Source organism: Eucyclogobius newberryi, unplaced genomic scaffold (genome assembly GCF_026437365.1).
Source record: "Eucyclogobius newberryi isolate DKJ021-1_F unplaced genomic scaffold, fEucNew1.0.hap1 SCAF_1, whole genome shotgun sequence".
Classification (NCBI taxonomy): Eukaryota; Metazoa; Chordata; class Actinopteri; order Gobiiformes; family Gobiidae; genus Eucyclogobius; species Eucyclogobius newberryi.
In genome coordinates, this window is record NW_027315723.1 from 32,138,781 (window position 1) to 32,161,464 (window position 22,684).

General features: G+C 42.2%; 1 protein-coding gene across 3 annotated transcripts; it reads right to left on the bottom strand.

Annotated features, from left to right (window-relative positions):
* Positions 1-894: 894 nt before the first annotated feature.
* On the bottom strand, positions 895-15,739 carry tab2 (TGF-beta activated kinase 1 (MAP3K7) binding protein 2). 3 transcript variants are annotated; one of them, XM_072444043.1, is made up of 7 exons: positions 15,398-15,739; positions 7,882-8,051; positions 5,276-6,764; positions 3,645-3,796; positions 3,274-3,367; positions 2,968-3,048; positions 895-2,379 (listed from the first exon to the last, which is right to left on the bottom strand). In XM_072444043.1, exons 2-7 carry the CDS (start codon positions 7,981-7,983, stop codon positions 2,252-2,254), a joined length of 2,046 nt encoding a protein of 681 aa, XP_072300144.1. In that variant the 5' UTR covers positions 7,984-8,051; positions 15,398-15,739; the 3' UTR covers positions 895-2,251. The 3 variants fall into 3 exon arrangements, with proteins under 3 accessions (XP_072300144.1, XP_072300136.1, XP_072300150.1); XM_072444035.1 differs by having other exon boundaries at positions 2,956-3,048; XM_072444049.1 differs by lacking the exon at positions 2,968-3,048.
* Positions 15,740-22,684: the final 6,945 nt, after the last annotated feature.

Below are 22,684 nucleotides of genomic sequence, written 5' to 3' on the forward strand. Positions count from 1 at the left end.
TAATTCAGTTCTCAAGACAAATGTCAGAAAACAGAATGAGTCTCACATGAATCTCTCATTTGAGTCTCTCATTTGGGTTTCCAGGTCCAATGCTGACATCCAATTGGTTTAAGAGGCCTCTCTCAGATCTGAATGATCACTACCTAAAGCCCAGCACCTGCTCCAATCATGAGTCCGTGCTAGTGCAGCCTCTGTAGCTCAGTGAGGGAAGGTTCTGAGCTGAACATAAAGTGAGGAGAAACGCTTGGTTGCGTCTTATCTGCAGGTTCTGCTGAGATTGTAGTACTTTTAACTGTAAGAGCTGAGGCTACATTTGATGTTTTAACAAAAAATGTTGTCTTCTGTCATTTAATTGTTTACATGTGGCCAGTCTTTCAAAGGCACTCTGTGGCATTTGTCCTCTGCTCCTACCCGCAGAAACACCATGTTTTCCACGTGCAACACGCCCACAAAATATCATGTGCGAATTTTAAGTAAAACCCGCAATTTCCATCCATCCATCCATCCATTTTCTACCGCTTGTTCCCTTTTGGGGTCGCGAGTGACTGGAGCCTATCCCAGTGACTTCGGGCCTTAGGCGGGGTGCACCCTGGACAGTGGCCAACTTGTCGCAGGGCCAACAATTTAGCAAACAAAATTGTAAATAATGTCCCTGGCTCAAATTAAGTTACTCTACCAACACAGAATCATTACCAATATTGAGACATCTGCACCTAGAGAAAAGGTTTGAAATAAAGAGCATCAACAACTACTTGAAATTAAAACTAATCTTTACCTTTGTTAAACCAGCAACATTTGAGATTCTGAAGGACTTGTGCAGTAGAAAAAAACTTAATGTTTAGAGATGTATGGTTTTGTTGCTTTGTTGTTCCGAGTAATAGAATATAATAAGTGTTATAAAATGGCAGGTTTTTATTTTTTACAAATAACTTATTACAAAGACTGTCTTCCCAACTAAAACAAAAACACGATATCCAAATTATTATTTTAAAATTAATAAACTGCCTCTTCACACCAAACTACAGGTTTCGATAAAACTGGTCTTAACTATTTTGACAAAAATACTTTTGTTAAGTGCTTCAGAGATGTTACCTACCACTTAAAGCTAAGGCACTTAAACAGTATTGGTTAAACAATAGAACATTTAAGGCTCTGGCAGTGAGTAAACCCTGGGGGATACAATATCTAAATGCATTTTGGGCCAAATCTATATTATTTTTAACATTTTCATTAATATCTCCAGATGGACTGTCATATGAGGTCCTGTAATTAAGGCATAGAAAACAATGTTTAGGACATAAAGAATCTTTGGCATCGGATTGTCTTTAGGTGCTAAACCAGGGGTGTCCAAACTGTTCCTGAAACGAACAAGGCAAAGCCACAGCATGTTGGCACATTGGAAGTCCTTCTCTTTGTTTCATCAGTGCATATGTTATAACACCTTTATTTAGGCATTTTTGAAACCTTAATAAAGTCTGTAGACAGACATTTTTGGCGATCAAGGTTGGGACTGCAATGGCATAGTATTTATAGAATCAAGTACTATCTTTGGCAATGTGGGTCAATTCAGGAAGGTCTGAGGTCTACTCTGCATTTGCATAGTTTAGACACCCCTGTGCTAGATCTATCCAGGAGACATCATCGTGAGGTGGCACCCTGCTATCAACACTAGAGTGTGTCTGCGCTGCGGTGGAGTTGTCCCCAGCATGACGCCTACATTCCAGTTGTCATTGAAAACGAGGCACTTTAAACAGCAGCAATGGCCCTCCCTTCACAGGACTCTACACAAGGCTGAACGCTTCATAGACGCTGTTTAAGGCTTGCAGAAACCCACCCAAAGCTACACAATGAACATTATTTCTTTGAGGGAAGTTGAAAAAGTTAATTAGGGCTTAAAGGTACTATACTTACAGAAAATACAAGAATTTCATAGTGTGAGAAAAAGGTACATTCTAAAATATGTACAGTCAAAAGCTGAGAGTTTCTGCCTCTGTGCTGTAACAAAGCATGCAAAAAGTTTCTGTAACACATGGGCTTCGGGCATCCTGCAAAAAACAACATGATGTCCATTCAGAGAGGTTTCTCTTCAACGCGGGCTGCTCCATTCCCAAGGCATGTCAGCTCAGTAAAAAAAACAAAAAACAAAACATTGGCACAGTCAATTATTTAACACTGAAAAATGAGCAGCGAGGTATTGTCAGCATCTCAGGCCCAGGACTCCACTGGAGAACAGAAAGGGAAGGTGTCTGGCTCAGAAGTGGCGTGGGAATTCGCACTGTTCGCAGCGATCCAGGGCAGGGTGATTGAGGAAGGTGCAGGCTGTACAGCTCCACTGAGCCTCGTCTTCCTCAGGAGAGGCTTTCAGGCTCACACCGCCCTCTAGAGGAACAATCACAGGTTACACTGTCAATAGACCTGCATGTGCTCTATGAAGGAGTAATACATCAGATGACCTCTTGGGCTTTGTCAAAGCACTGGAGGTCAAAGCACTGGAAGAACAACTTTTAGGACTACGACAAAGTCTGGGGAATAAAGTCTGGCGGTGATGCGACACTCGGCTGTCGACTGCCATAAAACAATAACAGCAGCAACAACAGTCTAAGGAATACAGTCTGGAGGTAATGCAACACTCGGATGCCAACCGCCATAAAACAACAACAACAACATTAAGGCACCTTTTAGACCCAAATCTGTAGTTTTACATATGTCATAATATTATAAAATATGTTAAATGTTGTTTTTTTCCGAGGAAACATGTCTTGGGATCAATTTGTTGAATGCCATAAATAAGACATAACAACTCAGTCAAGCTTTAATTTAAATATTTCGTATAAAAATCACCGCTACATGTTCAGACTCATTTCATTGGGCAGAATAACATTCTGTACAGATAAAAAAGCCACCACTACATGATACAAATGTATAATAGACTTTGAGCTCATTCTCTCAACCTACCAGAAAAAGTACCTTTAGGTTTGGGTGGAACAGGTCCCACAAATCCAAGGTTGTCATAAAAATTATGGATTGCACTGGGATTGAAGTGAGGCCCTGGCCAGACGAAAAGGACATTTATTACAGGAATAAATGTCACTGAGATATTCTTTTACAGTTGGAAGTCTCCAACAATTAACCCGTTTTATGTGAACAAATATTAGAAGTGCTTTCTGACTTTGTTACATTTATTATTTAATTCAGTTCAGAAGGAAATCCTTGCTTAGTCTCAGGTTTCAGCAGCGCAGATTAAAAAACAGCAGACAAGACAAAAAGACAAACCTTTAGTTTGAAGCAAGTCAATTTCTTTGGTGAGACAGTCAATATCAATTTGCAGTAGCCTGTTTTTGCATCTTAACTGCTTCATTTCCTCAATCTGTCAGAGAATCAAAAACAAACACATTTAATATGATGCAAAAAATTAATTATGTCAATGGGGCAAAATTTTTGATGAAACATTCCCATACATTTTCCCTTGTTATTACTGTTCCCTAGTGTCGTATACAATGGTCATTTTAACTGTTGACTAATGTGGTTTCTCGTCTTATTTAAGTTCACATTATTCAAGCTTTGGATCAAGAGGAGAAAGGTAAAGGAAAACCAATAATGCTAATGCTGGCACAATATGATGAAGAGATGTGAGTAAAATGTACCGAGGGGATCTGGGAGGAAGAGTTGGAGCGTCGTCTGGTGAGGTCATTCTCCATTTCATTCACTTCCTCTTTTAGTTTCTCCAGTTTTTTCTTCTTCAACTCGAGCTCATGCCACAATCGATCCATACGGGCTTTCTGGTGGACCAACAAAGCTGAAAGCACAAGCACCAAACCAAGCAATTCATCATATTGGCTTAAATCTCTTCTTTAACATGCACACAATCTCCGGCAGTGGTTTGTGTCTTTCCTGAACAGCAGACTAGTCCACTTGTGTTTTGTGTTGGATCAAGTGTGACCGCTTGCCCAGACTTTTGCCGTTATACATGACCCCACTGTTCAAGCATCAAAGAAACATGATTATATCCAAAGTGAATCTGAGAAACGCATGTTCACACAGCTCTGTCTGAGTTTAGTCTTTGTTATACATTAAATACATACATACATATATAGAGGCAATGCATCTTTAATTGCTGTTGAACACCGCAAACAATCACTGTCTAAATACTGTAGTTTCTCCTGCTTTTTAACTTGACTCACAAGGTTGTTACCTTGTGAGTCATTTAGTTTGTTTCAACTCTAGTTTTCTCTTTTTCATATACTTTTTGACCCAAAGGCGTTATAAGACAAGACAGTGTGAAGTGGGGATGAGACTGAGGAAGGACATTGCAGCAAACTGTCATCGTAGTCATGGTCATGGCTAGAGCTGCACTACTCGTAATGAAAATTAAAAATGTCTTGAACTTGTGATGGTTTCAGGCTGGTCAGGTACCACCTCATGAAGATGACGATTTTTCGGCGATTTGAGAACGCAGGTGGAAGTGCGCATGTGCACTCCCCCGTGCGGACCGATACAACACACACGTGCGTTTGTTTATTAGCGCAACGGAGCGCATCGCATCTCTGGTCTCCCGTAGATTTCTGTCCACTTCTGCGTCAGCTCAAACTGTCTTTCTCCGTCTTCATTTTGCCTCGTACAGTGAGGGAACTATATTATGATAGATCCATGCGCTTAGGCACGCGGAAACGTGGGGACGAACCGCATGCGGCTGCAGGTGAGCGGTAGGTGCGTTTTATGATTGATACGTGGCAGGATACGTCCATTCCACCTTTAAACATTCATTTTTTTATTTAACATTTTCTGTATTTTATATTTCTGGACAAAATAACTAATTTACCAACCATATATTCATCAACAAATCTACATTAAATGCTTTTGTGAGTGTACACAATGGCTCCATAACTGTGTGTACCAGCTCTACTACAGTATACAGTTTATTAGATTGTATCATATCGTATGTTAAGCATTGGATTTATTTAGCACCTTTCATGGACAAATTAAGTGCTTTACAGGTCATTACTCATTCACTCCACACTCATCTGGCTCATGCAGACAGCAACTTTCATACAAGCGATGTGGGTGAAGTGTCTTGCCTAAGGGCACAATGTCAGTCTGCTGGAGCTGTTGCACTGTGGCACCTGGTGCTCCAGTGGTTTAAACAGGCCCAGACTTGTTCAGCTTCCGAGAGCTGACGAGATCAGGCAATGACAAGTGTGGACTTTTAGCTACTAAACAGACAGGTATGGCCACATACCACCCATAGTAAATGATGATGAATATAAATGTCACTCACCTTGAGTATATGCTGCATCGTCCGAGCCCATGCTGAGTCTTCGAGGCTCGTTTGGCCTCTCGTGTTGCAGGGACAGAGGGTCTGACAGATGAAGAGGTTCTGGTTCAGCAAAATGGTGGTCTGCCGGGAGGCTGAGAAGGTTGGTGGGTTCAAAGGTGGGAGACACTACTCCAGGGGAAACAGCTGGGGGCTTGTTAGGGGACACTGTAATCTTAAAAGTGTACTTGGTGTTAGGCTGAGTGACCACTACACGAGGAGATGACGCAGTGCCTCCTCCCACAGAGCTGCGGCACTTGGGCGGGTGATGGTGAATGTATGATGGGCCCATGCTCACCTGACCACCCATATTCCTGGAGCCTGAAGGCCCTTGAAGAGGGGGGCCGGCAGATATGCAGACAGTGGGTGTACCACCCAGACCTCCACTGTCTCCTGTAGCATTGGCTGAGATACAAAAACGAGGTTGGGAGCGCGAGTTGCAGTGGCCTAGGGCAGCACCAATGGTGGCTGGGACCCCAATCGCAGTGGGGGGGCTGGCAGAGATGCAGAGGGTGGGCTGGCCTCGACCCCCCATGCTCAAAGGCGCAGATGGAGCAGACGTGGAGGTGGGGCAGGATGTCCTGAGCACAGCCGTGCTGGACGAGCTGGTCCTCTGGGGAGATTCGAGCTTAATCTCAATCTGATTTTTGCGGGGTCCTGTCGAGATGTTTTGGATATTATACTGACTGACAGGCAAAGAAGAGGTGGAAGAGCATGACGACACACCTGATGAGGAGCCCTGGCTCCCAAACGGCAGCATGGAGGGGGCCTGAGGGGTGGTGGGCGAGCTGATGGGCATGTAGACATGTGAAGTCTGATGACCCTGCGAGCTCTGAGAAGCGGCCCTGGATAAGGGAGGCATCTGCTGGGGCGGCTGAGAGGTGGGGCTGTACTGAGCCCGTCCGCTTGGCTGAACTGCTCGAATGCCCCCCGACTGACTCATGTATGGTCGAATGTAGATGGAGTTGCCCTGGGGACTGCCGAGCCCAGCCTGTGGACCCCCGTGAATGTGCAAAGATGTGGGCGTGTTGCGGCCGCTCTGAATGTTGGGTGCCAATGTTACTGTGATGGGATTGAAGCGAGGAGTTCCTTTAACCCCCATGGGGTAAAGTCCCAAGTGCTGCGGAGGCTGCGGTTTTCGGGGTGGTTCCATTACACCAAACACAGTGAGGCTGGAAGGGGCCTGTGGCAAGGCAGACTGAGAATTCTGCTCAAAAGACTGGCTGTCAGGGGCCAGTGCAGCCTGGAAGGGCCCGTCACTCAGGCTGTGGGCCAGTGTCCGGCTACCATTCATCCTTAAGCCATCCGGTACATTCTGACACTGCACACCCAGATTCAGCTGGGTCATGTGATTTTGGAATAGTGTGAAAGAGGAATCTTCAGAAACACGGTCTTGGCTTCCTGGACTCACTTGGGACAGGTAAGCATAGCATGCATCCAAGTTATTGTTATTCTGTAAGCAGAGCAGAAACAAACGGTTATTTAAAGTCAAGTCATGAGGTTATTGAGGAGAAAAGACAATATTTGTTTCTGCTGTAATGACGAGTGACGGAAGAGCAGACATGTCAGACTTCCAGGGGCAACTGATATCTTGTGGCCAAATGAGATATTATTTAATTTATATTAGTGATGGCCTTGTGATAAAAGTATAGAACCTGTATAAACTACAGTTCCCATTAGGCCCCTCTCACGTTGCTGCACAAGCAACGCCAAAAGAAACATGGCATTTCACTGGACATATGGTGGTGTATCAAGTCTGACATTGGTGACAAATTATTATTCTCTGTAAATCTACTTTTACCATCTCGTTTACATCATAGCCTGCGTTCACTCTTACCCAATGATCTTGCTGTGGTGTGTAGCTCCTCCTTACCTGGAGCCAGAGCAGGCACTTAGGACCCTTCAGCCTGGCACGGTTAATTTGAGGCAGTGGAAACACTTTCAGGCCGTACTGGTCCGCTTTTATTTTATTATTAAGCTCTTAATTTATGCATGCCCTATTTGATTTTATAGACTTTGCTATTATAATTATAAAGCATTATTATAATCATTATTATTAGTATTTGTTTTATGTTGCATCTTAACGCCCAAACAAGTTCCTATGTTTGCGAACTGTGTTCAATGACAATAAACCTTTTTATGATTCATTGCGAGCCAAAACAAGGCTGTATTCTGCCTTCCCGAATCCTTTTCAAGTGCATAAAGTTAAATGTGCAGTTGCTAATAATGCTTTTGACTCATTTAGGGTGAAGTTTAGAAAAATCATTGAAACGAGAGGCAGATGATGACGAACCAGCAGTGAAAAACCTCTGTCAACTGGGGAGGACCTGCTGAAAACCTAATTTCAATGTGCAGTTCCCTGTGCCTGTGACTACTGATCCTTTATATTTGTCCTTTTATGGGATATGGGACAAATAAGTCCAAATGACCAAATGAATGTGCCTTATTCTCGAAACACTTTGAGATTCCGTTGTAGTCATCTGGACTCTGTTTTTAAGGTCTGTGTTTTCCCTGAAGTGCCAGAGCCTGCCAGTGCCTTAATACCACATATGCAGTAAAAATAAAAATACCTGCAGAACACACTGAGAGACCACACCCTCCGGGACTTCTGGAAACTTTTGGCACAGGTCATGCAAAACCTGAATATCAATCTGATGGCTTCCCTGGGCCATTCGTATACAGCCAGGCCACGTCAGAAGAGCATCTGTTCAGGGAGGAGAGGCGTCATCTCCGGCACATTCTGGAAAAGAAGAACATATTTTGTATAGTGATATTGGTCATATTTGCCATTTTCGTATTCATCAAAAATGTAATTATTTTAGAGGTGATCTGGTTGTTTATTTGTAATTGATTAACAGCACTAATCAATACAGACACATGCTAATCAAGTATAAATACTGAGAAAACATTTGCATAAATAAGACAAAGATTAACCTTGACAGAAATCATTTTAGAATGGTTTCTATCGATCTATATCAGGACAAGTATAAGACCACATTTAGTGTTGAAAGTTTAAAGTTTAAGTTATTTAAATCGGAATCTTAGTATTTCACTTTATTCAGATTTTTAAACAGTATAAAATAACATTAACAGAAAATAAACAAGACATACAAACACTTAAACAGAGACTTCCTGCCGAGTCGTCCCATTTGGTCCAAAGTCTATTAAATTTGTCCAAAAGTAATTTTCAAATGTCAATTATAAAGTTGGTCCAGTTCTTTATTGTTGGTTTGGTGTGTGTCATTCATTTCTTTGCAGCCAGAAGCACGTTCCAAAAGGTATCCATGCAGTGTTCATGACAGGAGTTTTAAGACCAAAATACATCGTTCTCAAGTCCAGTGGGATGCAAATGTCAAAAATATTTAAGGACAATAGACCGCTTAATTTATGTATTTAACAAAATCTACAGCTAATACACCACATAATACATCAGGAGTAATATATCAAAAACAGTTGTAAGAAATGTTTGCATACACTGTATTCATGTGCTTCCCTATCCATCTTACTACGTAATAATTAAACTACAAATAAGGGCAATAAGAATAATTTATAAAGCTGGAGTCCATTATTCGACTAATGTACTTTTTATGAAATTCAAATATATTAAAATGTATGGACAATGGACCATACATTTTAATATGTATTTCCAACTATTTAAGTCAAAATAATTGGAAATATTATTTCATGTTGGACCTTTGGTCTATAGATCGGCTTCTAAAACTTTTCATATTGTTTACAAAAATATTGTATTTTTATCTGCAAAGTGGTATCAAAATCAGTATCAAATATGCGCCATAATATAATTTGAAATTTTGGTATTTTATTAACAGTGGTTAGAAATTCAGTGCACATCTGAACTGCATTTACACAGGTCAACCAAATAAAACAATTCTCAAAAAGCAAAAATAAATAAAAAATATACTACTTTTGTCATGGTAATGTCAACCTCGAGTCCAATATTAAGGAAATGCGCGCGCGCGAGATGGTAAGTGCGCGTGTGTGATGGTAGGTGCGCGCGTGTGATGTAGGTGCGCGCGTGTGATGGTAGGTGCGCGTGTGTGATGGTAGGTGCGCGTGTGTGATGGTAGGTGAGCGTGTGTGATGGTAGGTGCGCGTGTGTGATGGTGCGCGTGTGTGATGGTGCGCGTGTGTGATGGTGCGCGTCGAGTGTTTCCCATTGACTCTCCTTACCCCATGGAGATCCATGGAGTACCCTCACAAAGAGAGCATATGTAGTAAAACTAAGGCTGCAAAAGAACTGATAGGACATAAAACAAAACAAACTTGCAGTGTCATTTTTCAGAAATGTCAATTGTAGCCATGGCCAATATCAGAGCACATTTTCAAATAACGTATTGTTCCATTTAAAGCTCCACTGTGTAAGATTTAAGCTAAAAAATAAACTGAATTAAATAATTTATTTCATTACCAGCGTTTCATTCGCACTAAATATATTGGTAGACATGCATTCTTACATAAAATGAACTTGCCTCTTCACAGACCTAACTAGTAACTTGGCCTGGGGGAGGGCTGTTAATCTGCTTGTCTCCATGGAAATGTTCTTGCTTGTCTGTTCTGTTGTCTGGCTAATAAACAAACCCACGTCTAACCGCGAGGCTGTTGTGTAGGTCCGCACGGGAGGAGTGCGCATGCGCACTTCCGCTTGAGTTCTCAAATCAGTGAAAAATCGTCCATTGCGCTTTTAAGTGATGGGACAGTCCTTGTGGAAAATATTTATCATAGTTTTACCGCAGTCAGTACAGGCACATGCATGATGATAAAACTATGAAGGCCATATTTTCATAGAAAGAGTCTACAGAAATGCAAACGATAGGGAGATCCTTAGACCATATCCACAGACAGAGCAGGATTACTATTGCAACAACACCGTAGGGTAAAACTAACCTGTCTCACGACGGTCTAAACCCAGCTCACGTTCCCTATTAGTGGGTGAACAATCCAACGCTTGGTGAATTCTGCTTCACAATGATAGGAAGACAGTGTTTCCCCTCCCACTGAATAGTGCCCCCAGCCCCGCCAATCACCGATCCTCAAAACGAGTGTCTTTACTAAACCCGTTCAGCTACTCTATAAGAGAATATTGGTTTAATAGAAAGATGACATGTTACATGTATAAACTTTGTATATGTAATTCATATTTTTTACCATATTGCTATGAAAGTAAACCCTGAGTAAAAATAAAAAAAATCCAATTGTTCCAAAATTAAAAAGTTGTGAAGTGGACCACTAGAGATCACTGTGCTTTGAAGATGTTTGTGTGCAAAAACACTATTGTATAATTATTATAAGATAGATTCCAATAGAAATATGACCAAAAATGGTTTGGATGTGTTGGTCAGAAGGTAAAAATCGATGAGTCTAGCACAGACATTGTGACCCTGTGACTGCCCCCCTGTGGCCCCTGTGGCCCCTGCGACCCCGTGACTGCGACTGCCCCGCTGCGACTGCCCCGCTGCGACTGCCCCCCTGCGACTGCCCCCCTGCGACTGCCCCCCTGCGACTGCCCCCCTGCGACTGCCCCCCTGCGACTGCCCCCCTGCGACTCCTGTGTGAACACATAACTCTGCTCAGAGACAAATGTCAATACAAATGAACGGCAAAGATCAACATTTATCTTCTTATTGGCCGTCACAAAGGTGGCTGATATTTTTAGACATATCAAAGTGTAAATAAAGACACATGCCTTTTGGTTGACCTTCTCTGGTCATATTCAGGCCGATATTTTGGGTACTTGTTATGCAGTTGATCAAAGAGGTGCTCAGTAGCCAAGGTGGATAAAAGAGGAGAGCTTGAGGCATGAACTGAAAATGAAACCAAAAGGTGCACACCAGACAGATGACAGGTCATGGGATAGAGGTCAATCAGGGCGTGCATCTGAGCCGAGAGTTACAAAGTCACCCAGCAACACATTCTTTACCTCCACACACCTGGCAGAGGAACTCCTCACAAAGAAGCTGACCTTTGTGAAGACAAAAAGGTGGAACAAACATGAGATACCATCCAAACTCATCCACACCAGCATGAATGGTTGTCCTGATTGCTATGATGACACCGTTTCTTGCATTCCGAGCGTCCCTGTAGGATCCTCCTCATCCCCTTCTTTCCTCTTCACTCTCCTTCAGAATCACAATCAGTGGGAACTTGCTTTGGCATTAAAGTGCAACATACAACAATGAATAATTATAGTAGCAAAATATATCAGAAAAGGGAATGTATGGTTATTGGTTTGAATAATTGTGTGGCAGGTATTAAGTTTCTTAAAAGGTTTTAAAAAGAAACTGTTCTTGTGGCAGGAGGTTCTGGTCCGGATGGACCGTAGCTTCAGTTAGCCTGCCTGAGGGGAGTGGCCTCCTGCCTGAGGGGAGTGGCCTCCTGCCTGAGGGGAGTGGCCTCCTGCCTGAGGGGAGTGGCCTCCTGCCTGAGGGGAGTGGCTCAAATAGTCCAGGGTGAGAAGGTCGGCTGTGATCCGACCTGCTCGTCCCAGAGCCCTGAAGACGTACAGGTCCTGCAGAGATGGAAGTCTGCAGCAGATCACCTTCTCAGCAGAGCGTACAATGTGCTGTAGTCTCTGTTTGTCCCTGGCTGTGAATTTTTTGTGAAGTATGCGCCATTGCCCCACCTCTACATAACGACACATGCGCCAAACTGTCAGTAACAACAACAATGGCGCATTGCAGCGTGCTGTACGTCCTCCTGCAGATTTGATTACCTCTTTCTGGCTTTTAACATCTGTTTCTGCTTCACTACCACCTGGAAAGCTGCCATGTTTGTTTTGTTTGTGTACAACCCACGTGAAAAATACATAGTCTTAAACCGGTATTATCCAAATGGAGCAGACGTTTCAGGGTCTGAAAATGACATTTTTTATAATCAGGTCCCAGACTGCAAAGATTTCAAAATCGTGTTTAACTTTAATTTGATGACATCACAGCACCAATCTTGTCTCTATTGTTGTGTCAATGCCAGTTTGGCGTCCCTACTGTTATGCAATCTGCGAATTGTGCCGTTTTATGCCCTTTCTCTACTTAATGACGCAAGCGCCGTACAGCACGCCGTACGTCCTGCAGACTTTGATGACCTTGTTATGGCTTTTGCAGCTAAATCAGTTTCTGTTTCTCTGACACCTGGAAAGCCTCCATGTTTGGTTTGTTTGTGTACAACATAGATGCAGTTTTCAGCGCATTTGCTACTATTTACTTTTCAACAGCACCACCAAGGAACCTGTATATGTACTACAAAGTTCTTCGGCGTGGATGCATACATTTTAAAAAACAGTTCCATACTTACAGAAAACATTTTGTCTCGTGTCAATGAAAGCATATCAGCTGTAAGTTAGCATTGTTTTATGTTATTAGCCCCAGGACAAACATAATGAGGACAATAAGCCTGCACTCCACTGTCCTCTGTGTGGATACAGCGTGGAGTTAGTGCAACCTTCAGAGCATTTTGCACTAAAGCTGCCTTTCAAATGAGTAACATAAAGCAGTCAGCAGAGAACAGTGGCATTGCAAAGGTGTCTTGAGGCCTCAAGCGACACATCACAAGATGCTTTCCAGACAGACGCCACCGCTTCTGTTTATATTTCAACTTTAAAAAAAATTATAAACCACCTATTAAGCTTTGCGTCAATGTTACCACAGTTAATTATTGCAGTTGCTGAACCCTTGACTGAAGAAAGTATGTCAAAGAAATTGGGCTCAAGGATTCCATCCACTTATTGTGGTCAAAGTATAAAACTAAAGAGACCTGTCAACGAAATGCAATTACTGTAATGAGCCTGGTGATCAAGGGGCCCAAAGCAGTTGCCGGTCTTGCCTGTTGAGTAGCTACGCCTCTGGCAGAACACTCCAAAAAGTATTGAATAGTTTATTGTGTTCAGGCGTAATAATCGTAATTCAATTAATTGCATAGCCCTAGTCTGACACACAGCTTTTCCAAACATTTGTTGCTTTTCCATGAGTTGAGGGACCGCACCGCTGACGGCACTGGAGTGCACAACGCTGTCGAGTCAACAGTAGAGCCACTGAACACACATGCTCGAAAGAGAGAGAGAGAGAGAGAGAGAGAGCGAGAGAGAGCAATAGAGAGAGAGAGCAATAGAGAGAGAGAGCAATAGAGAGAGAGAGCAATAGAGAGAGAGAGCAATAGAGAGAGAGAGCAATAGAGAGAGAGGGAGAGACAGAGAACCAGAGAGAGAAGAGGAGGAGACAGGTAGCCAAAAGCGAGCAAGTACGCCCTGAAAGCTAGTAACTCTTACGGCTCCCTTCGGCCTACTAAAACAGTGTGGTACTGTTATCTTAGGACAGTGGAATCGCTCTAAAATGCAGCTTAAGTAAGCACAAATCCTATAAACTGTGCATATGCTTCCCCAGTCTCATCCACATTTGGGGCTGTTGTCCTGTCCTGCCAAGCCTACCGGTCAAAATATCCTTTAAAAAACAAAACAAAAGGAAAGTATTGGTTATTGGCACAAAAAAAATAATAATAACATCCAGCGAACCATCAATAATAAATCTCTTGTCGTTTTACGACACTACTGCTCGATATTTGTCATATCGTCTGCATAAAAGGTCGCACAAAATTGCATACTCTATAGTCTATTGTTGACATTGGAAGCACTAAAATCTTACCAAAAACTATTGTAACATCCAACGTCCACTGCAAAACCCAAGCGCAAAATCCCACCATAGTTCTGACCCGTCCTCCATCTCGGGTTAAAATATAGGCCCTTTCAAATATTGTTGACATCCCATGGACACAAACTATTGAAATGAATGCACAGTGGAGTATAGACTTTGGTGGTTGGGGGAGGGGTGGTGTAGCTGGAAAGTGTGCAGTGAGAGACATGCTGGACCCTGGCTGTTGCATGCCACTTACTTCACTTAACGCTTCTGTCTTGATGAAGATTAAACAATATCCCAAAACTGACCTGAAACTGCACACGAAATGGTATTTATTGCGATATTGTCGGAGGGGAGACGGTAATGCAGGAACACCAACGAGCCTATAACGCTATCGTTATTGTCGAATTCCAAAGCATCGTGCCTTCTTCTCACCGGCTGCACTGAAATGGAGCAAAGCAGTGTCGATATTCTCCAAATGCAACAGTTAATTTTAGGCAGAAGTGAACAAAACATTCGTGAGAGCGTTTGAAGTCACAATGTCCGTGGAGATGTCATATGTGCCTGGTATTTTTCACATTTCATTTACATATCCATCAGTCATTTATTACATAGCATGTGTTTATATTGCAAAACAAGAATATTAAATTGACCTAGTGGCGGCTCATGCTTGTCGCCATGGAGATAGAATGAAGTTAGAGGTTAAATGCCATACTGCGGAACATCCCAGGTAAAGCAATAACATCTCTGTCTGAAAAAGCTGTTCTGAATTCAAACCTGATTATATATGATAAAGCTTCTTAGAAAATGATAATAATAAGACAAGATTTGACCATCTTCAATATCTTGATGAAAATACATTAAGTCTACATCTTATGTTCTCATATTTAAGATGTAAACCAAAATAAACTAGCACCAAGTAAGGACATTTGAGAAAAACAGGATGGCAATCTAATCCACGCGTGTTTTGTTCACGTGTTCTTACAGGAAAAAACAGATAAAAGTGTTCTTTCATTTCAGCTCCTAAAAAGAGAGAACAGCAGCAGCAGTCTCAGTGTAAATGACACAAATGTTCAGCAGACTTCAATGGAAAAAGTAGTAGGCTGTAGCTTTGACATGGGCTGTTCGATCATGAGCCGACGCAACGCGAAAAGACGATACATTCTCACTAAATATTAGCCAACATTTACAAAACCAAGTGACAAATGTTACGATGAAATGGAAGATATCCATTTGCGATTGCTAACTTGGCCAAAACAGGAACACTCACAGTCGGCTAGCTAAGCTAGCTTACTCCGACAAAAACTTTTGAAACTAAGTTTTAGTGGTGTTGAAAAGGCAGCTTTTGTTTCGCAGATCTCGTGTGAAGACGCCTCGACACAGTCTGTGTGACTCTGGACATATTCACACTTTATTACGCCGCTGGTGCGTGAAACACACTTACTTCCAGTGTCCGCTGCCACCCACCGCTCCCCGGGCCGCCGCCGTCACTCCCGCTGCAGCTCCGAGCGCTCCGCGTAGTCAAGCTGGGACGAAGAGCCGAGTCCTCCCGCTGCCGTGGGGAAGAGAAGATCCGGTCACACCGAAGCCCCGGGCCTAGTGTGTCCTCGGATCAACGTCAGGGAGAGTGGGCTCTCTTCAGCCCAACGCACACGGAAACACAGTGTGGAAAAGCGCTTTGACAGCCCCCCTCCCTTCGCCAGGCTGCACTTCTCTCTTTTTGCTTTCTTTCCTGCAGATACGAATCAAAATACAGCCCGAGAATATGGCGGCCGTGCGAGACTTGCATTGTCGCGAGAGCAGCGGGCTTTTCCTTTTTTCATTTGCTCAACTTTTGCTAGAATCAGAATCAGAAAAGGTTTATTGCCATTGTCAAGGAACAAAATTCACAAACTTAGGAACTTGCTTTGGTGATTCGGTGCAACATAACGATGAACAATAATAAAAACAAGATATATAGACTCAAAAAGTCACTGAAGAAAACAATTTAAATTTACTATAAGATTAAAATAAAAATAGGCTTACTATGTACACAAAATGTTCGATTAAATTTACAGATGTAGTGCAGGAAGTGAACAGTGCAGTGATTAAATTGTAGTTAAAGTGACAAGTGTTTAGAAGTGTTCATGAGTCCAAAGGCAGAGCTGTTCTGAAGGTTCTGGTCCGGATGGACCATAGCCTCCTGCCTGAGGGGAGTGGCCTCCTGCCTGAGGGGAGTGACTCAAATAGTCATGGGTTAGAAGGGTCAGCTGTGATCCGACCTGCACGTCCCAGAGCCCTGGAGACGTACAGGTCCTACAGAGATGGAAGTCTGCAGCCGATCACCTCAGCAGAATGCGCTGTAGTCTCTGTTTGTCCCTGGCTGTGGCTCCAGCGTACCACATGGTGATGGAGGTGGTGAGGATGGACTCAATAATGGCCGTGTAGAACTGAACCATCATCTGCACTGGCAGCTTCGCTTTCCTCAACCGCCGCAGGAAGTACATCCTCTGCTGGACCTTCTTGATGAGGGAGCTGATGGTGGGTTCCCACTTGAGGTCCTGGGTGATGGTGGTGCAGAGGAAGCGGAAGGAGTCCACGGTGGTGATGGCAGAGTCTATCAAGGTGAGGGGTGGTTTGGCAAAGGTGGCCACAGTGGGGGAGGGGAGGTGGTCTCGAACCTGGAGTAGGAGGTGTTTCTCAGCCAGTTTCCGGTCATCTGCAGCATGGGGGGCTCTGGCCTTGTAGTTGGTGAGAAGCCGGAGCCCACTCCACACAGAGGCGGGGTTGTTGTCAGAGAACTGCTGCTTCAGATGCATATTGTACTGTGATCTAGCCCTCGGCACCTCCCTGCTTAATTCATACTTTGCATCTTTGTAGTGCTGTCACCAGCCCTGTGCGCTACCTCCTTCTGCTGCCTTAACTGCCTCAGTTTAGGTGTGAACCAGGGTTTGTCATTGTTGAAAGTGACTTTGGTTTGTGATGGTATAATGCTGGCTCATACGGGCCTCTTGGATAGACTGTCAATGATACAGGCTCCTTGAATTAATTTGATTCATTTATAGAGGGAAATGTCAATGAGAAAACATATCTTTTTCATGGGTATCCTCTTAAAACACAACACAAAATAAACAGCAAACAAACACAGGATACCAAAACACAAATAAATCATTCAATAAAATTAACTAATACATAAAAACACATATATACAATATTAAAGCCTTTTTTCCTGTCTCTGTGTTGACACGATGGGATTATAAGATAAAAATATATATATATACTGTCAGTGATACTGGCCCTTAAATATATCCTGTCAATGAAACTGGCCCTTAAATATTTGTACTGTCAGTGATACTGGCCCTTAAATATTTGTACTGTCAGTGATACTGACCCTTAAATATTTGTACTGTCAGTGATACTGGCCCTTAAATATTGTACTGTCAGTGATACTGGCCCTTAAATATATCCTGTCAATGAAACTGGCCCTTAAATATTTGTACTGTCAGTGATACTGGCCCTTAAATATATCCTGTCAATGAAACTGGCCCTTAAATATTTGTACTGTCAGTGATACTGACCCTTAAATATTTGTACTGTCAGTGATACTGGCCCTTAAATATTTGTACTGTCAATGAAACTGGCCCTTAAATATTTGTACTGTCAGTGATACTGACACTTAAATATTTGTACTGTCAGTGATACTGGGCCTTAAATATTTGTACTGTCAGTGATACTGGCCCTTAAATATTTGTACTGTCAGTGATACTGGCCCTTAAATATTTGTACTGTCAGTGATACTGGCCCTTAAATATTTGTACTGTCAGTGATACTGGCCCTTAAATATTTGTACTGTCAGTGATACTGGCCCTTAAATATATGTACTGTCAGTGATACTGGCCCTTAAATATATCCTGTCAATGAAACTGGCCCTTAAATATATGTACTGTCAGTGATACTGGCCCTTAAATATTTGTACTGTCAGTGAAACTGTACCTTAAATATTTGTACTGTCAGTGATACTGGCCCTTAAATATATCCTGTCAATGAAACTGGCCCTTAAATATATGTACTGTCAGTGATACATGCGTCCATGGCATGGCCCACAGGAGCTCTGAGTCTGATGGTTGGGGTGATGCCCAACAGAGGCATAACCCTAAAAATATTTCATAATTCACACATGGCCATTTCTATCCTCTAAAAATATAGCTGCAGCAGTGAATTACAAATATTTAAACAATCTGGATATGTTTCTAAAAATAGTAAATAACTCCACCACCAGTTAAAACCTATTAATGATAAACTGGTGGAGACATACAGTAGAAGTCTGATGATTCTTCCCAGCAGAAGAGTGACAGAGCTTCAGGCTTTGTCACTCTGACAGTGCAGAACTCACTACCGCCGCCATGGGTCTTAAGCAGACGCGGGTAGTTTAACGTAGTACTCGGTTACATTTACTTAAATACATTTACTTACTTTCTTTACTGTAACTTTTTCAAGAAATTGTACTTCTTGAAGTAACTTCCTGACACTAGATTTTTACTCTACTTAGTAATATTCTTATTTAAGTAACCTTACTCTTGAGTAAATGTGTTGGTTCCTCTTCCCACTGTGAATAAATATACTTGACAAAAGCATTATGTTGAACATTTTAAATATTTAAATATTTAGTTTCTTGCACTGCCTCTTCAGATATTAATTAGTTGTTCTCATTTTTGTCTCTATCCAATGAACATGGATTATTGTTTAGTCCTTCTAATTTCATTAACTCTAAATCATAAATTAGATGTTATGTTCAGACAATTAGAATCCCCAAATACTCAAAAACTCTTACTTGAGTCGTTTCCTGGACTATGACTTATGAGTAATATTATTTTGAAATTATAATAAAACAGCATTTTATAAAATAAAATAAAATAATATAGAACCAAACAATGTACTTAAAATACAAATATGTATCATATAATAAATCTAAAAGGTTCCCAAAGTATTAATAAAACAAATCAAATTAATGTTTGTTATTTTTCAGTCATATAAAAAAAAGCTGACATTGAAGAATATGATATCCATGTCTACTGAAGCGTGAGACCTCTGACTGCTGGTACTATGGTTTATGACATGAGTGTGCAGTGTTGACAGATATGAAAAGCATTACAATAATAGCATACATTCAACAGAAAACATCATAAAGTGACTGGCCATGAATCACAGGTCAGTCACTGGCCCAAGTACAGTGAGTGTTCAATTCTGCAAAACAGAAATTGCACACACATCTAATCAATTCCGGGAACTTTATTGTACTCATATTAACCTTGTGTCACCAGCAAGGCATTAAGCAAAAAAACAATAACATAATTTAACCAACAGCAGTGTATTTACAGTTATCACATCTCTATGTCTATGTCTGCACAGCATATGTGCTTCAGAAAAGCAAGCCAGAGGTAGTTTTGTGACAATTAATTTGACTGTAAACTGATAACTACCACATAATGTTCTTAATAATATGCTTCTGTACACAATACAATACATGCAATCCACACTGAAAAGAGTACTGTCTCTGTGCGATACTGAGGCAGCAGTATGACTTTGGAACAGTAGGTGGAGCCCTGTGGTCTTTGTGGAGCTTTTACCTGAACAAAGCTCTACTCATCAACCATGAGCAGAGCATCACTATTGGATGCATACTATGTCAGTTTCTGTTCCAAATACTAAAATATTTAACATTTACATGGTTGAAATGCAAGTTGGTTAAAGAAGACATATTATGCAAAGTACACATGAAATGTAACCATGTCATAATTATTCAAAACACAGATTTATGTTTCAAAAATGAATCCCATAAAACAAAATCCGTTGCATGTTACAGTGAAATGCCACTATGTAGAGGCCTCTCAGTTCTTTAGAAAATAAGTTACTGGACTTTTTTCTATTATTAGGTGGTTTTGGATCAATAGTGTGACTTACAATGAACTAAATGTGACATAATGATCTACATATTATGAATATAGTTGATCGCAAAGTACCAAAACGGACCTAGTATGTCTTCTTAAGTGCTGAGGATTAGATGTTTTTGAGTATTATCTTTGACCATTATCTCACTCCCTTCCGGCTGTTGTCTTACCCCTTATGAATAGTGGAGTGCAGAAGAAGTACTAGTTAGATCCATCGATCTGAGTTTTTAACAAAGGCTTCCAGTTCCATCTGCTGTCCCTTTGATATAATATTTATGAATTAAAATCCTCAAGAATTAGGTAAATTGATCAAAATAAGATAAATAAGGTGCAATGTCAAATAATGTGCATATGAAGACAGCTGCAGTCGGAAGTAGGCCCTCATTGAGTCTTTAAAGCCCTCATGACAGGTTCTCATGTTTTTATAATTATGATGCTGTTTGGTGAGATAGTACCTGTGTTAAATAAATATCATAGTTTTTCATCAGTAAAGTTACAAGAAAATTTGGCTAATAAAAGTTGATTATTATGGGAAGAAGTGTCATCAAAAAGCGCCATTCCACCAAAGATGCAGAGAAAATGTGCACGCAACTTTCACCATTTTATGAAAGTTTAAACAATAATTTCACAAAATAAATGTGTAATTATTTGTCAAATCATAACTATTGTATGATTTAAATTGATTTTGACATTTTTTTTTAAATCTGGTTATGGAATTACCTCCACCTATAGCTGAGGACAGGCTACACGGCTTTCCAGTTATGAGGGATTTAGAATGTTGAGGACGGTCCACACTACACGACTGGACTGAGTGTGATTATAGAGTCTGAGGTCCACACTACACGACTGGACTGAGTGTGATTATAGAGTCTGAGGTCCACAATACACGACTGGACTGAGTGTGTTTATAGAGTCTGAGGTCCACACTACACGACTGGACTGAGTGTGATTATAGAGTCTGAGGTCCACAATACACGACTGGACTGAGTGTGATTATAGAGAGTCTGAGGTCCACACTACACGACTGGACTGAGTGTGATTATAGAGTCTGAGGTCCACAATACACGACTGGACTGAGTGTGATTATAGAGTCTGAGGTCCACACTACACGACTGGACTGAGTGTGATTATAGAGTCTGAGGTCCACACTACACGACTGGACTGAGTGTGTTTATAGAGTCTGAGGTCCACACTACACGACTGGACTGAGTGTGTTTATAGAGTCTGAGGTCCACACTACACGACTGGACTGAGTGTGATTATAGAGAGTCTGAGGTCCACAATACACAACTGGACTGAGTGTGATTATAGAGTCTGAGGTCCACACTACACGACTGGACTGAGTGTGTTTATAGAGTCTGAGGTCCACACTACACGACTGGACTGAGTGTGATTATAGAGAGTCTGAGGTCCACAATACACAACTGGACTGAGTGTGATTATAGAGTCTGAGGTCCACACTACACGACTGGACTGAGTGTGTTTATAGAGTCTGAGGTCCACAATACACGACTGGACTGAGTGTGATTATAGAGTCTGAGGTCCACACTACACGACTGGACTGAGTGTGATTATAGAGAGTCTGAGGTCCACACTACACGACTGGACTGAGTGTGATTATAGAGTCTGAGGTCCACACTACACAACTGGACTGAGTGTGTTTATAGAGAGTCTGAGGTCCACACTACACGACTGGACTGAGTGTGATTATAGAGTCTGAGGTCCACAATACACGACTGGACTGAGTGTGATTATAGAGTCTGAGGTCCACACTACACGACTGAACTGAGTGTGATTATAGAGTCTGAGGTCCACACTACACGACTGGACTGAGTGTGATTATAGAGAGTCTGAGGTCCACACTACACGACTGGACTGAGTGTGATTATAGAGTCTGAGGTCCACAATACACGACTGAACTGAGTGTGATTATAGAGTCTGAGGTCCACACTACACGACTGGACAGAGTGTGATTATAGAGTCTGAGGTCCACACTACACGACTGGACTGAGTGTGATTATAGAGAGTCTGAGGTCCACAATACACGACTGGACAGAGTGTGATTATAGAGTCTGAGGTCCACACTACACGACTGGACAGAGTGTGATTATAGAGTCTGAGGTCCACACTACACGACTGGACAGAGTGTGATTATAGAGTCTGAGGTCCACACTACACGACTGGACAGAGTGTGATTATAGAGTCTGAGGTCCACACTACACGACTGGACTGAGTGTGTTTATAGAGTCTGAAGTCCACACTACACGACTGGACTGAGTGTGTTTATAGAGAGTCTGAAGTCCACACTATACGACTGGACTGAGTGTGATTATAGAGTCTGAGGTCCACTCTGCTGTTTGCAGACGATGTTGTCCTGATGGCTCCATCAAACTGGACTGGACTCATAACACAGACGCACTGTACAGGAAGAGCCAGGGTCGGCTCTACCTCCTGAGGAGACTCAGGTCTTTTGGAGTGACAGGGCCACTTCTGAAGACCTTCTATGACTCTGTGGTGGCATCAGCTCCTGTACGGTGTGGCCTGCTGGAGCAGCAGCATCACAGAGAGGGAGAGGAAGAAGCTGGACAAAGTCATCAAGAAGTCCAGATCCGTCCTGGGCTGTGCACTGGACTCGGTGCAGGAGGTGGGGGACAGAAGGGTCCTGGCTAAATTCACATCTATGCTGGACCATGAGTCTCGCCCCCTGCAGGACACTCTGTCCGCTCTGGAGAGCAGCTTCAGTGAGAGACTGATCCACACTCGCTGTGGGAAGGAAAGGTTTCACAGGTCTTTCCTTTCTGCTG

What these genes read in the sequence shown, in the direction of transcription:
- tab2 (XM_072444035.1), bottom strand. Translation starts at nt 7,983, where the DNA reads ATGGCCCAGGGAAGCCATCAGATTGATATTCAGGTTTTGCATGACCTG. An exon ending in TCTCTCAGTGTGTTCTGCAG is followed by an intron (nt 6,765 to 7,881) that starts GTATTTTTATTT and finishes CTCTGCTTACAG; the next exon opens with AATAACAATAACTTGGATGC. An exon ending in CTTCCTCCCAGATCCCCTCG is followed by an intron (nt 3,368 to 3,644) that starts GTACATTTTACT and finishes ATTCTCTGACAG; the next exon opens with ATTGAGGAAATGAAGCAGTT.